General features: G+C 45.4%; 1 protein-coding gene across 1 annotated transcript in view; it reads left to right on the top strand.

Annotated features, from left to right (window-relative positions):
- The window catches only part of IGSF21 (immunoglobin superfamily member 21), a 161,730-nt gene that overhangs the window by 74,087 nt on the left and 71,817 nt on the right, over positions 1-15,826 (top strand). The window contains exon 2 of the mRNA XM_027842809.1: positions 4,528-4,646. Coding sequence (XP_027698610.1) covers positions 4,528-4,646 — 119 coding nt within the window. The remainder of the gene's footprint in view (positions 1-4,527; positions 4,647-15,826) is intronic.

Below are 15,826 nucleotides of genomic sequence, written 5' to 3'. Positions count from 1 at the left end.
CTGCTCTGACATCCTGTGTTCTAAGGCCCTCCCAGCTCTGACTTCCTATATTCGAACATTTTATATTCTAAGCCCCCTTCCTACTTTCAGAATCTATGGCTCAGAGACAAATTTGTCCAGTAAAACAGACATAGGTGTTCAGAGAGCCAGTACACCTGGCCCATACCCTCTACAAAGCCATGTTGGGGCTTCCATGGCCACTGCTGTCCCCAAAGCCCATCCCTGTTCCTTTGAACCCTCTCATGACCAGCCAAGGCATAGCTCAGGATACCTGATTCCTGGGTACTTTTTCCTGCAATAACATAATGACTTGCCCTTCTGAAAAACCATCAGTGCTGGTAAACTCCTGCCGCTAACCTACATTACGCTGATCTCTCCCTAAACCTTTGCAGTTATTAATAGTTTATTGATTGCAGCCCATTGCTGGTGAAAAGCAGCCCCTACCCAGCCTCCTGTTATCTCTAGATGGCCTGGTAACCAGTCAGCAGATCAATGCCACTCAGTTCCTGGGGGAAAAATCTCACTGGGATGCTTAATCCACTTTGGGGGGAGTGGTGCAGCTGAGGTAAAAGCTAAGATTGGGTAAAGAGAGCCAGGCTGCAACAAATACAACTTGTGTCCTAGGTAGAAATGAGCCTGTAGAAAGGAGAGGGAGGAAGGCGTAATTGGAACACTGTGCTTGGCCTTGCTCTGCTGGGGCAGTTCTACCAGGTGGGCAGCATGTGCTTGTGGCCGGGTTATCACACATGCCACCCCCTCTCCCCCAACACTAATCAAAACAATATCCCCCTATTCCTGGGAAAGATGTGACAATCAAATGCTCTCCAACTCTATTCACCAGCCCCAAACCCTCCTCCTTGGCCACTAGTCCCCTGGAGGGAATGTCTTCCCCTATTAAGATATAAGCCCCTGGAGGGCAGGGACTGTTCTCCTTTTTGTCTTGGTATCCTAGTTCTTAGCATATGCCTGGCACACATCAAATCCTTAATATTCATTCTTTCTTTCATTCATTCCTGTATTCAATACAGGTATACCTGTCCCCTGCAGAAGTCAACTCTGTATATATGTCACCTACATATCGCCTATACTTCTACTGCTCACCTACATATGCCACCTATATATGTACCACTCACTTCTATATGTGTATATGCATTGTATTTATATACATATACTTTTATATCCATACATATTATGTACATATACATATATGTATATACATAGTGTGTGTGTGTGTTCCATCCAACTACTAACCAGGCCCCTGTGTGAGTGTATGTATAGGGGCAGCTAAGTGGGGACGGTGGACAAAGTAACGGGCCTGGAGTCAAGAAGACTTCTCTTCTGGAATTCAAAATCTCTTCTTGAATTCAAATTTGGCCTCAGACACTTACTAGCTGTGTAACCCTGGGCAAGTCACTTAATAACCCTGTTTGCCTCAGTTTCCTTATATGTAAAATGAGCTGGAGAAAGAAAAGGCAAACCACTCCAGTGTCTTTGCCAAGAAAACCCCAATGCGGTCATGAAGAGTCTGATACGACTGAAAAATTACTAAACTATAACAAAATATCTATGTATATACATATGTAGATGTTATATATACATATCTTAAATATGTAATTATGAATCAATACATGTTTATATTATATATGTATATAAAAGATAATTTCTGTTTCTATTTCATATCATATGCCACTCACCCACCTATCACTTTGATCATATATCCAAAGGGTATTTATCAGTCACCTTCATAAAAATCCTGTGCTTGTATCACTCATCTCCACGTGTCATCTATCACTTATCTCTGTTCCTTCCTACTGTTCCTCACACATGACTCCTTTCTCCCATCTACATGCTTTTGCACAGGCTTTCCCTCATGCTTGGAATGCATTCCTCTCTCACTTCTGTTTCTCCAAATGCCTAGCTTCTTTCATAGATCAGCTCAAGCACCCCCTCCTATAGGAGGCCTTTCCTGATCTGCAGCGGCAAGAGGCTCCTCCCCCTACAAATAATTATCTTGTACTATATTTATCTTGGCCATATATTGCATGTATTTCTATTCAACCCCTGAGTAAAGAGACAGCTATGTCAAGGTAGATAGCAAGTAGACCTCAGAGCCAGAAAGAGCTGGGTTCAAGTCCTGCCTCTGACACCAAATGGTTGTGTGATCCTGGGCAAGTCATTTAATTTATCAGTGCTCAAGGCAACTCTCTAAGATTATATACTGCAGAGGAGGTGCTAGCCTGCATTGGTAAAAGGAGTTTCCTCATCTGGAAGTTTGTTACTGCAATAAAATCACAGATCTAGTCTGTAAGCACCTTAAGGATAGGGACTGTTTCATTTTTGCATTTGTATTGCCAAAGCCTAGCACAATGTCTGCTGCATAGTAGGTGCTTATTAATAAGCATGTGTTGTTTGCTTGATTGCTTGATCAATCCCTTATACATCTATCATTCACCTGCATACACCACCTATCACTCAGCTTAGCTACACACACATCCCCCCTCCTATGTATCTATTGCTCACCTACATGTATCACCTGCGTACCTATCAATCACCCCAACACATCACCTGTCTGTCAATCATCAACTCATACCACCTGCATAATTGCTACCTGTACACAAATCACCTACATTGGAGTCTCCGAAGCCCACATTGATGGTGCACCTGAGCTCTATAGATAATATAAGCTAGGTAGGAGGCGATGATTGGTATGCCCGTGATCAATAGCTGCACAGGTGACATGTGCATAGTGGAGATATTACCAGAGAGATAATGTAGTACAGTGGAAATAACAAAGCCTCTAGAGTCAGAGGACCTGGGTTCAAATCCCATTCCTGTCTCTATCTCTGGAACCTCAGAGAAGTCACTTCCTTTACCCAGGCCTCAGTTTTCTCTTTTACAAAGTGAAAGATTTGGACCACATGACCTCTGAGGTTTCTTTTAGCTCTAAATCTATTCTCTCTCCCTAAACAGAAATCTTCATGTGTCTCTTGAGTATATCTAGGTATCTGTCATCTACACATGCCATTACAATCCATACCACTTCTATATCACCTGCAACACATCACCTGTGTACCTCTCACCAATATGGATCATCTGGGTGGCTGTCATCATTATTGTCACTTGTTGGGTGACTCAGATTGCTCGACCAAGACGGAAGCAGAGGCAGACAGAGTCCCTGGGGCTCCCTGCAGCCCTGAGCCCCAGGAGACTGAGATTCTCCACAATAAGTATTCAGTAATCTCAGACAGCATCAGGGATGACATACAATCGGTCCTTCCTGCCTCTGCTGGAGGCAAGGCCCCACCCACCCTCTCTGTGCCGCATGTTAATGTCTCCTGGGTTCCTTCGCTCCCTAAAGGGGAGAGAGTTTAGCTGGATCTGCAGAACAATGGATGAAAAGAAAGACTTCAGATGAGGTAGTTCATCCAGAGAACAGTGAGTCTCAAGGCAAGGAGCCAGAAGATGAAGAGGAGGCAGAGACAGAGTTGAATCAGAAGAGTGAAGTGAGTCTTCAGATGAAGTGGTTGATAATAACAAGCTGGCTAGAGCTAAGTCCTGAAGGTTCTCCTGAGGGGAGGCAGGGAGTAGGGGAGGGAATAGTATAGGCAGGGGCTACCTGGCAGTCTGGATGCCAAGGGGAGGCCTGGTGAAGAGGGCAGAAAGGAGCCTGCCTCCTCAGTGACCAAGGCAGACAAGTGCTTCTAGGAAGGAAAAGGAGGAGAACGAAGGCAGAGGTCAGACTCCCCCAGACGTGTCCTTCGGAGGTCCTAAGCCCCCAGACACTGTCTTTATGACTTTGGGCAAGGCATTTTCCCTAAGTGCATCTCAGTTTCCACCAGGGACCAAACTTCGAGCTGGAAAGAACAACAGGTACCTCCCAGTTCCGACAGTCTCTCAGACTCTCCTTAACCTCTCTTGATCCTAGGAAGCCCTTCGTTTCACAAACTTGCCTGAGGTCAAAAAGCTAGAAAGCTGCAAAACCTAAATTTGAGCTTGGGTCAACAGTGAAGAGACTCTAGTCAAGAATTCCTGTTCAGGTGCAAGGTTGATCCAAATGTCCTCCCCTAAAGGACAGCTACACATCTTCTAAACAGGCCCCTCCCAGCTCTGACATTCTGTGTTCTAAGGGCCCTCCCAGCTCTGACATTCTGTGTTCTAACTCCCTCTACCCTGTGGTTTGGCCCCTTGGGTTGCTGGTTTATTTGTTATTGGTTTTGGTTTTGGTTTTGAGGGGTGGGTGTTTGTTTTGGTGGGGGCGGGTGTAGAGGTGAAAGGGGAGGGAGGGCCCAGAGCAGTGAGCCAGCCTTATAAAGGGATGGGAGTGACCAAGCAGATGAGAAGAGGGAGACGCCCCCTCCTCTGGGAGCACGCCGGTGGTTGTTTCTGTGTCACCCCGTGGCGCCTGCCTGTAGCTCCTTACTGCTCCACTAACATTCCCTTGGTAGCCTCCAAGTAGACCACCGTCGCCCGAGTCTTCACGCTCATCTTACTTTTCTCCCTCCTTCCTTCTTTCCACCACATGCCCAGGCTACCCGAGGTCCGGATCTCCGACAATGGGCCCTATGAGTGTCACGTGGGGATCTATGACCGAGCTACGAGGGAGAAGGTGGTCCTGGCGTCCGGCAACATCTTCCTCAACGTCATGTGTAAGTGACATGGGGCGCAAGGGGAGCGGGGACGAGGGAGCGGGGTATCTTCTATCCAGCGACGGTCAAGGAGGATGTGGAGTGGCGTGGGGCTGTGCCTACTGCCAGCTTGTAGGAATGGAAATTGTCCCCCGACCTTCTCCCCGGCAGTCCTCCAGTCCTCCAGTCCCTCCGCCCGAACTCCGCAGTGGGATGGGGTGGAGGATTTCAAAGGGAGTGGGAGGGGTTCTGCGGTGAATCTGCCTTGTGCCAGGGCCCTCCACCTGTCGGTCTCGTCCCCCTCCTTCCTGAGCGGGCTGTGGATTGTTAAATGAGCCAACATTCATTTAGTCAGTGAGTGAGTGAGAGTGTGTGTGTGTGTGCGTGTGTGTGTGTGTGTGAGTGTGTGTGTGTGTGTGTTGGCCGCAGGGCAGGGGGAAAGGGAGTAGGACAGAGCCGGGCAGAGCTACGTGTGCACGGTCTGGGTGCTCCGAGTGTTACCAACAACCATAACACCTCACATTTTCAATAACTCTCTAAGGTTTACCAAGCTCTGTCTTGATAACAACCCTTGTGAAGCAGGCATCAGCAGCACCATTATCAAGAGTCGGGCTTGAATCCCAGCTATGTGACTCACTACCTGTGTGACAGGCACTTTCCTCAGTTTCCTCATCTGTGAAAGGAGGAGGTCAGAGTAGAGGGCCTCGGAGGTCCCGTCTTCAGCTCTGGAGCTATGATCCTATGAGCCGTGGAACACGGAGGCTGGATTCCATGCTTGCTAAGGTCCCTTGAGCCTATGGAACTCCTCAATTCACAGACTCCTTGGCATTCAGTTGTTCACTTACATCCAATTCTTCGTGACCCCATTTGGGGTTTTCTTGGCAAAGATACTAGAGTGGTTTGTCATTCCTTCTCCAGCTCATTTGACAAATGAGGAAACTGAGGCAAATAGGGTGAAGTGACTTACCCAGGGTCACCAGATTTGAAGTCAGGAAGATAAGTCTTCCCAACTCCAGGCCTGGCACTCTATGCACTATGGCGCCCCCTAACTGCCCTTCACAGTCTTGCCCAAGGTCAACTAGCTAAAAATCTAAAAATCAGCAAAACCTGTATTTGAACTTGGGTCTCTTGACTAGTCAAGGATTCCTGTTCAAAAACAAGGTTGGATCAGATGTCCTCTGAGCTCCCAACTCTGAGATCCCACGGTTCTGAGTCTATTTCCAGAGTTCCCTCCCCTCTGTGACTGCCTTTCTATGGGGACTCAGCTGAGGGCTTATGTGGAAAGGGGGAAACAGTTGGGGTTGCATCTTTGTGCTCAAAAAATAAGATTGGGAGGGGCAGCCAGGTGACAAAGTGGATAGAGCACTGGCCCTGGAATTAGGAGGATCTGAGTTCAAATCCAACCTCAGACACATAACACTCACTAGCTGTGTGACTCTGGGCAAGTCATTTAACCCCAACTGCCTCACACACAAAAAAAGAAAGAAATAAGATTGGAGAGAAGTCTGGTGGAGAAAGCCTGCGGGCATTCAGGTGACTGCCTCAAGCTAGGCCATGGGCACATGGGGTGGGTCATTTCTGTGCCAACCACTGGCTGGGAGGGGAGAGGCCTGGAATGAAGGAGGGAGTGAGGGAGAGAGGGAGGGAGCTGTGAGCCTGGGGGCTCAGAACTCAGCTGACACAATGCAAGCCAGGAACGTTAGCAGGCTGAAGGGGTTGAAAGATTGGGAGCCAATTAACACTTCTTAGTAGCTCAGGTACGGTCCTCCAAACCTTCCCTTACCTGCTGATTAATGCCTGAAATGCCCTTTTCAGAGGACAGTTGGTGGCTGGGGAAGAGATCATTTGAGTTTTGCTCATGGTAGGTACTCGTTAAGTGATTCTTAAAACTGATTCATGTTCATAGTGTTCCATACATAGTAGGGGCTTTTAAAGTACTCTCTAATAACTGTGTTCATAGTGCACACACTAGGTACTCTTTAAATGTCTGCTCAGTTTGAATGTGCCTGCACAGTATTTCTCACATGCCTGCCCTTCTGCCCACTCACACAGCCATCCCTAATTCAGGCCCTTGGCACCTCTCCATCCCACTACTGCAGCAGCCTGGTAATTGGTTTCCCGGCTCCAAAGCATCCTTCGCTAAGCTACCCAACGGCATTCTCTAAAACATCAGTCTGACCATATCATCCCACCACCCCCAAACTCAACAACCTGCAGTGGCTCCCTATTACCTGCAGGATCACGTACGAAGTCCTCTGTTGGACATTCGGAGCCCTTTACAATTTGGTCTTCTTCACACGCTCTATGATCCATTTACACAGGTCTCCTTGTTCTTCCTGTATGGCACTCCTCAGCCCATCTCCATGCCTTGCCTGCCTTGGTCCTGGGTGCTCCCCCTCCTCACCTCCACCCTTAGAATCCCTGGCTTCTTTCAAGACTCACATCTTGGAGACTTTTCCTGGTCTTCTTGACCCAATCCCACCCCACCCACCTCCTCTATTGCTAGAAAAGAGAAAGGGAGAGGGAGCAGAGCAGGAAGAGGAAAAAAGAGAGGGAGGGGGAAAGGTAAAGGGAGAAGAAGAGAGGGGAAATAGGGAGGGGGAAGGAGGAAAGGAGAGAAAGAGAGAGAGAGCAAACGAGAGACAGAGAAAGAAAGAGACGTGGGGGAGAGAGAGAGACAAGGAAGGGAACAGGGAGAGAGACAGAGAGACAGAGACAGAGAGACTGGGAGAGGGACAGGGAGAGAACAATCTCTGCCCTTAAGGAACTTGTCACTTAAAAACCTTCCTTAGCACAACCGAAAAATGAATGAGCTGTGCTGCCCTCACCTAACTCCCTTCTCCTATCTCTTTAGTCTGTGTGCGTATTGGATGTACCTGTTTCGTTACATGTTGTTCCCCCCATTAGGTTTAAGAGCAGGAAGTGTCGTCTTTTGTACCCCTGGTGCTTAGCACATAAGAACCTAGTAATCAATACCTGCTGGTTGATTAAGCTTCTCCTACATGCCACTCACTATGCTATGTGCTGGGCACAGTAAGATAAGAACAAGGCAACCCTTTTCCCTAAGGAGTTTCTATTCTACTGGAGGTGGGCCAGTCACACTGGCCTCATAGATGACCGTTGGTCTCTCACCTCCATGCATTTGCCCTGGCTGTCCTTGGTGCCTGGAATGTTCTCCCTTTTCACATCCTCCTCTAAGTTTCCCTGGCTTCCTTTAAGACTCTGTCCAAATCTATGGTGCTATTAGTGCCTTCTCTCTGACATTAGCTCCCATCTACTCTGTCTATACCTTGTATGTACGTAATTAATTTGTATGGTGTTTCCCCCCCCCAATAGAACATGAGTTTCTTGAGGACACGGACTGTTTCTGTTTTTCATTTTGTCCCGGCGCCTTTGCACAGTTCTGGGTACATGGGGGGTAGTAGGGTGGTAAATGCTTACTAAACACCTGTTATGTGCGAGGTGCCATTGCCAGGTGCAGGAGTACAAAGATAAACTAAAACAATCCTTAACCTCAAGGAGCTTACATTCTATTGATGAGATAGGACTGCTATAGAAATAAATGAATCTTGGATAAAGCTCTGTCCTTGGAATCAGGAGGACCTGAGTTCAAATCAGGCCTCAGACACTTGACACTTACTAGCTATGTGACCTTGGATAAGTCACTTAACCCTGATTGCCTTACCAAAAAAAAAAAAAGAAAGAAATGAATCTCAAATGTGCTCAATAACATTAGCTAACATTTAGATAATGCTCTTTCAGTCAAGCATTTTTAAATATTTATTTATTTAATTTTTAATTTATGTAGTAAAACAATTTATGAAATTTATGAAATAAAACAATAAAACAATAATTTTCATAATATAATTTTAAAAAGGATTACACATGAAACTGCAAATCTGTTATGTACAACTTGCTTTTCCTTTTAAATATATAATAAAGTTACCATGTAAATTTCTTTTTTTCCTTCACTCCCCCTCAAGCATTTATTAAGCACCTACTATGTGCTAGGCACTGTGGTAAGTGCTGAAGATACAAAGAAAGTCAAAGGACAGTCCCTACTCTCCAGGGCAGTCTAATGGGGGAGGGGAGAAGGAAGGGAGAGACCGAATGAAAGCAACTCAGTACAAACAAGATACATACAAGATAAATTGGGCATAGACTCAGAGGAAAGGCACTGAGATTGTGGACGACTAGGAAAGACTTCTAAAGTTTACAAAGCATATTATCTTATTTGAACCCCATAACAACTGAGAGGTAGGTGCTATTATCCTCATTTTATAGATAAGGAAACTGAGGCAGACCAAGGTGAAGTGACTTGCCCAGAGTCACACAGCTAGGAACATTTGAGGCAGGATATGAACTCAGCTCTTCCTATCTCCCAATCCAAAATTCTATGCAATGTACCACCTATCAACTTTGTAGTAACACAACGAAATTTTGAAAGGAGACATCTGCTAATAACTGGGCATAGGAGAGACAGGTAAATCAGGAAAAGTCTCACATAGGAGGTGTGTTTTGAAGGAAGCCAGGGATTTTACCAGGGGGAGGTAAGAGGGAGAACATTCAGAGCATTGGGTACCCAGACACAAAGGTGGGAGACTAAAGTTTGTGCACAGGGAGAGTGTGGAAATAGAATTCATGCCATGTGAATGAATGAATGTTGAATCAATGGACTCTGAGCGAATTAATTAATTAATGTTGAATGGATGAATTAATGATTATCCAATGAATTATTGAATCACTAATGAATAAATGCATGTGTGAGTGCTGAATAAATGTTGAACAAATGAATGAATGAATGTTGAATGAACGAACAAATGAACTTTGTGAATTTCCCACCCAGGAATTGGAGCCGTGGCAGCATGGAGTCATGAAACAAGAGGCAGATTTGTAGGCAGAACCCCTCTGTTGCTTCTTATTGCTGTGACCCTAGGCAAATTGCTTTGTCTCTCTGGGTCTCAGTTTCCTCACCTGTAAACTGAGGAGTATAAAGTAAATGAATTCTAAGGTCCCTTCCAGCTTTGATCTAAGGATACCATGACCTTATCCTCATTAGCCTTCAGTTCTAAGCCGTAGCAGCTGACTCAATTATTAAGGGGCAGAAAGAGACAAATTTAAGGACTTGTCAAAGGAGAGACTTCTTTAATAATGAGGACTGCCTACCGGGAGAGGTAGGGAGCTCCCCTGCTCTTTGGATGTCTTCAAGCAGAGGCTGGGTCAAAATCTGTCAGGTAGACTGTAGATCCAGGTCCTCTTTGAATAGGCAGGTGGACTAGGTGACTGTGAGATGCCTTTTAGCTCTCGAATTCTATGATCCAGGCACCATAGCAGAGGAGACAGAATATTAGACTGAGATCACAAAGATCTGGGTTCAAATCCCTCTTGCAACATTTTTTCTAGCTGTGTAACTGTGGGCCACACATCCTCTCTGAGCCTCAGTTTTCTCATCCATAAAATGGGGGTAATAATACCTGTCATACCTACTTTACAGGTAGCTCCAAGGAGATAATGTTTGAGAAGTAATTTACAAACTTTCCCTGACTGCCAGCCCTCACTTCTGGCAACATTAGCTAGCTAATGACCAAGAGGCTCCCAGGGAGGGAAGAGAAGGAGAGGGTTGGTGTCCCAAGAAGAAAAAGTTCCTCCTCTTTCCCTGTGTTGTGAAGGCTGGCAGTCAGCTGTCCACACTAGGTGGCAGCCAGACTTCACCCCCTCTCCCTTACCCCTGCTATGCTCAAGGATAAAAGATTTGGTTTAACATAAGCTAGAGTTGGTTACAATTTGTGATAAACCCCCAATGTCATACAACTTCACTGATAAGTAGCTTGGGCTAGTGAAAGGAAGGCTAGACTGTGAGTCAGGACATGGGGCCTCTGCCACTAACTTGCTCCAAAATCCTGCACGAGTCATTCAGTTTCTCTGGGCCTCAGTTCCTTCATTAGTAAAACAGGGTAATCAGGCTAGGAGAGTAATAAACATCTCTCCTTAGATCATACCACCTCAGAAGAACTCAAAACTTACAGGTCCCTAGAAGTGTCTCTGAAAATAGCTGCACAAAGCCCCTGAAACTTGGGACAGTACACCCTCCACCCTGGAAGCAGAGTTCTACCCTAACAAAGAGTTAAAAGTCAAGTAATAAGCTGGGAAAATGAGCAAACAACAGAAAAAACTCTGACTATAGAAAGTTACTATGGTGACATGAAAGATCAAAACATACACTCAGAAGAAGATAACAAAGTCCAAGCTCCTACATCCAAAGCCTCCAAGAAAAATATGAATTGGTCTCAGGCTATGGAAAAGCTCAAAAAGGATTTTGAAAATCAGGTAAGAGAGTTAGAGGAAAATGGGATAACAATGCTCATTCTTTCCACTTACATTCCAGTTCTTTCTATCATACAGAAGCAGCATCATGTGATAGACTCAGAAGTTCTGGGCTGGAAGTCAGCAGAGCTGGGTTATGTGGTTTCAACTCTGCCACAAACCATTTCTGTGACTGTGCAAGTCATTTCCTGTCTATGAACCTGAGCTATCACCGCAATAAAATAGAGGATTAGACTAGGTGACTAGAAGGTTCCTTTGAATGCAAATATTCTGTGTTCTCAGGACCTTCCCTGCTCTGACATTCTATGATTCTATAAGACAAAAATTGGTTGGGAGCTGGTTTTCCATCTTCTACTATGCAGGTTTGACTTTTATCTCCAGCTAAGCTATTTCCTGCCTGATCTCCAGGCTTCAGAAGAAAGAGCATTAGTGAAACAAAGCCTCCCAGCTGACCACGTACCTTCCCTTTCATGCTGTATTTGTTTTCTGCCTGATCTCCATCACTTCTGGGAAGAGGAGGAGCACTTTTCCCCTTAGTGATGAACACACTCACACCTAGTCATACCCTGCACATCCCCATGATTCTTAGCCCTTGGAGGTCATCATTCAAACTCCATCCCCTACCACCCAATTTCTTATTCCCATTCCCTTCTCAATTCTCCTCAATTCTCAATTCTCCTACCCCAAAGTCCCAAGCAAACACCAACCACCTCTTCCATTGTGCCTTCTGGAATGCCTGTTTCATAGACAACAAACTTCCCTTCATCCCAAATCTTTTCCTTTCCCACTCCTTCTACCTTCTAGCAATCACTGAAACTTGGATGCCCCCTGATGACAAAGCTTTCCTGGCCACCCTTTCCAGGACTGAAGGCTTCTCCATTCATTCTCCTGGCTTACTGGTTGAGGATTGGGAGTTGGAATAATCCTCATTCTGCAGTGCCATTTCCAGTTTCTCCCCCTTCCTAGATCACTCAGCAACCTCTCCTCCTTTGAGGTCCATGCAATTCATATCTACCACCCAATCAAAATTTTTACAGCTGTTGTCTAATGACTTCCAGGTCACTTCCCTTCCTTCCTTAATGAGTTTAGTACTTGGCTCACAATTTTTCTCTCCTCCCCAACTTCTGCCCTCATACTAGAGGATTTCTCCCTCAAATTCCCCAACCACTCAATTCTTCAACCTACTCACTTCCCAGGACCTCACCTAAGCAACACACAAAGATGCTCATACCTTTGACTTTGCCATCTTCTACAAATGCACCACCTCCATGTTCAAAAATTCTGAAATCCTTTTATTGCCTGGAATCTAAAGGCTTTCTACCTCTCTTTTTATCTTCCCTTACCAAACCCTACTCTTTGTCCATACCATGATCTCCAATTCCTTGACCCCTCAGTTTCCTCCCAGGCCATCATTCTGTACTAGCCACTCTTTCCTCTTTACCCTATTTTGACCCCTTGGGGAACAAGTTCAGCTCTACACTGTCCTCTTCTCTTGAGTTGCAGGGCACAATCAGTGATATGAGTTCCCATTATGTCATTGATTGTGCCTGGCCAGGCCTCAACCTTGGATTACTCCTACCATCAACCACCTTCACTCCTACACATGTGCTGCTAAATGAAGGTGAAGAAAATCACATAACTGTGCTGACTGGGTCCACTACAAACTTATGTAACACAACCTCGACTGGACCCTCACTGCTGCTAAGCAATTCTTCTATATTCCCCTCATCAACTCACTATCCCACTCTCTACAGCGATTCTTCCCAATCTTTTCATCCCTCCTCAAGCCTCCCATGGCTCTTCCTTTCCCTACTCTCTCAGCTGAGACCCTTACCTCATAATTTATTTGAGGTGTTTAAATTTATTTAATTTAAATATTTTGAAGTATTTAAATTGAGACCACTTGCCCTGAACTCCCTCTTCTCTCTTCTTCCTCATCTTCTATCACTCAGATGCCTCCTGCCAATATCTCCTCCTTTACCCCTGACTCACATGAAGAAGTGGTCTTACTCTTTAGCAAAGCTGTATCCTCTACCTGCATAAGCAATCTCATTCCATCCTGTCTTCTCCAGCAGATTTCCCCCTCCATCATCCTCATTCTATCATTTACTTTCCATCTCTTCCTGTCTGCTAGATCCTTTCCTATTCCTACAAACATGCCTTTGTCTCTGCATCTTCAAAGAACCCTTTCTTGATCTTTCCATCCCTGCTATCATCCTTCATCTTTTCTGTCCTTTGTAGCTAAACTCTTTTAAAAGACCATCTATAGTGGGTGGTTCCACTTTCTCTCGTCTCACTCTCTTCTTACCCTCTAACAATCCAGCTTCTGACTTTATCATTCCACCAAATATGGCTTTCTACAAAGTTATCAGTGGTCTTTCAATTTTCAAATCCAATGGTCTTTTCTCAATCCTCATTCTCCTTGACCCCTCTGAAAGCCTTTGACACTAATGACAACCCTCTCTTCCTCGATATTCTCTTCTTTCTAAGTTTTCAGGACACCGGTCTCCTGGTTCTCCTCCTACCTACCTGATCACTCCTTCTCTGTTTCCTTTGCTGGATCCTCATCCAGATCATTCCCTCTAACCATAGGTGTCCCTCAGAGTTCTGTCCTGGGCTACCTTCTCTTCTTCCTCTATACTACTTCACTTGGTGATCTCATCAGTTCCTACGGATTTAATTATCACTCTATGCTGGTGATTCTCAAATCTACATGTTCTGCCCTAACCTCCCTGATGAGTTCCAATATAGTATCTCTGTCTTTCAGGTATCTCAAACTGGATTCCATTAGACTTCTTAAACTCAATATGGCCAAAATTTGACTCATTATCTTTCCCCTTAAACCCTCCATACCTCCAAAGTTCCCTATTACTATCAAGGGCACCACCATCCTCCCAGTCCCCAAATCATTATATCTCACTCCCTATATCCAATCTGTTTCCCAGACCTCTATATCTCACCTTTGCAATATCTCTTGAACATTTCCCCATCTCTCCTCTGATACCACCACTACTCTAATGCAGGCCTTCATCATCTGACACCTGGGCTATTGAAATAGCCTACTGGTGGGTCTGCTTCCCTCAAGTCTCTCCCTACTCTAGTCATTCCTCCATTCAACTGCCAAAGTAATTTTCCTACAATGCCAGGCTGATCATGCCACTCCCTTACTCAATAAACTCTAGTGACCCCCTGTCATCTCCAGGATCAAACACAAAAATCACTATTTGGTGTTCAAAACCCTTCATTACCTACCCTCCACCCAAACACATGCCTTTCCAGTATTCTTACATTTTACTCCCCACCGTATACTCTTCCATCCATTGACATTAGCCTCCTTGTTGTACCATGAACAAGACACTCCATCTTTCATCTCTGGGCATTGTATCTGATTGTCCCTCATTCCTGGAATGCTCTCCCTCCTCAAATCCTCCTCCTGGCCTTCTTGGCTTCCTTCAAGTCCAAACCAGAGTCCCATCTTCAACGGGAAGCCTCTTCCACCCCCTCTTAATTCTAGTGCCTCCCCTTTCTTACTTCTTATCTATCCTGCATGTAACTTGTTTGTACATATATGTTTGTTTCTTGCCTCCCCAATTAGATTGTGAGCTCCTTAAGATCAGGGGCAGTCTTTTGCCTCTTTTTGTAATCCCAGGTTTGAGTATCATGCTCAGTACATAGTAGGTGCTCAATATTTATTGACTAATTAGCTAACTGACCATAATTCTACCTTCTAGGATTGTTATGAGGCACAGATGCGATAATGGATGTTAAAGTGCTTCGTAAAAACTGTATTACACTCTAGTGTGCAACTAATTTAATTTGGGGCCACATTAAGAGAGGTAGAGCTTCCAGGAATACAGAGCTGATGGCCCTGCTGTCTTCTACTTTGATCAGATCACATGCGAAGGATGTCGATAAGATGAAGAGAGTCAAGGAGGGCAACGGGATAAAGGGTCTCAACATTAGGAGGATCAGTTGAAGGAACTGGACATTTTCAGCTTGGAGGAGACCCAGGGCAAGGGTTAGCCTTGCTCTGCTTGTCTCCTGAAGGCATACCTAGGAATAACGGGCAGAAGTGAAAGGCAATAGATTTAGCCGTGCTACAAGGCAAAACCTCCCAACCTTCAGAGCTGCTACTTGGGTGTGAGGGGACGTCTGTGATTCCTGCTACCTGGGAGGTGGAGGTTGGTGGATCCCTTGAGCTCAGGAGTTCTGAGCTATGGGAGGACTGAAACTAACCAGGTCCCTGCACTCTCTGCTGACAGTATGGTGAACCCCCAGGAACAGAGGGCCACCAAGCTGCCTATGGTATGGTGAACCAGCCCTGCCCAGATCAAAGCTTCCATGCAGATCAGCTGTGGAATCAGTAGCTGATGCCATTTGTAATCTGCTGGAGAGGAGACCCAGTCTCAAAAAAAAATCACCAAAAAAAAAAAATCAGAGTTGTCCAAAAGCAAAATAGACTGCCTCAGAAGGCAGGGGTTTACCTCTCACCGGGTATCTCCAAGGGGGAAGAACTACTTCTTGAACACGATGCCAAGGTGATGATGTTCAGGTGCGGGTTGGCCTAGACAGTCAAAGAGGTCCCTTCTACCTCCAGTTCTGTGATTGGATGATTTGGGGCAGGGGGGCCATAGAAAGACCATCTCCTAAAATGGGGAAGATCTATTAGAGACAATTGTTACTATTATTGCAATGCCAAATGTGAACAGGGTTTTTTAATATTGCCTGTTTTTTCAAATGAGAAAGGGAAATTGGAATACTCCTTGATCCCCGTTGCCTTTTCTAAGTAGTAATTTTTTTTAATTACCATGATGCCACTGCTGCTTCTCTCTCTCTCTCTCTCTCTCTCTCTCTCTCTCTCTCTCTCTCTCTCTCTC

This window comes from Vombatus ursinus, unplaced genomic scaffold, assembly GCF_900497805.2.
Source record: "Vombatus ursinus unplaced genomic scaffold, bare-nosed wombat genome assembly UNPS02014884.1, whole genome shotgun sequence".
Classification (NCBI taxonomy): Eukaryota; Metazoa; Chordata; class Mammalia; order Diprotodontia; family Vombatidae; genus Vombatus; species Vombatus ursinus.
This window is presented reverse-complemented; position numbering and strand designations above follow the sequence as displayed.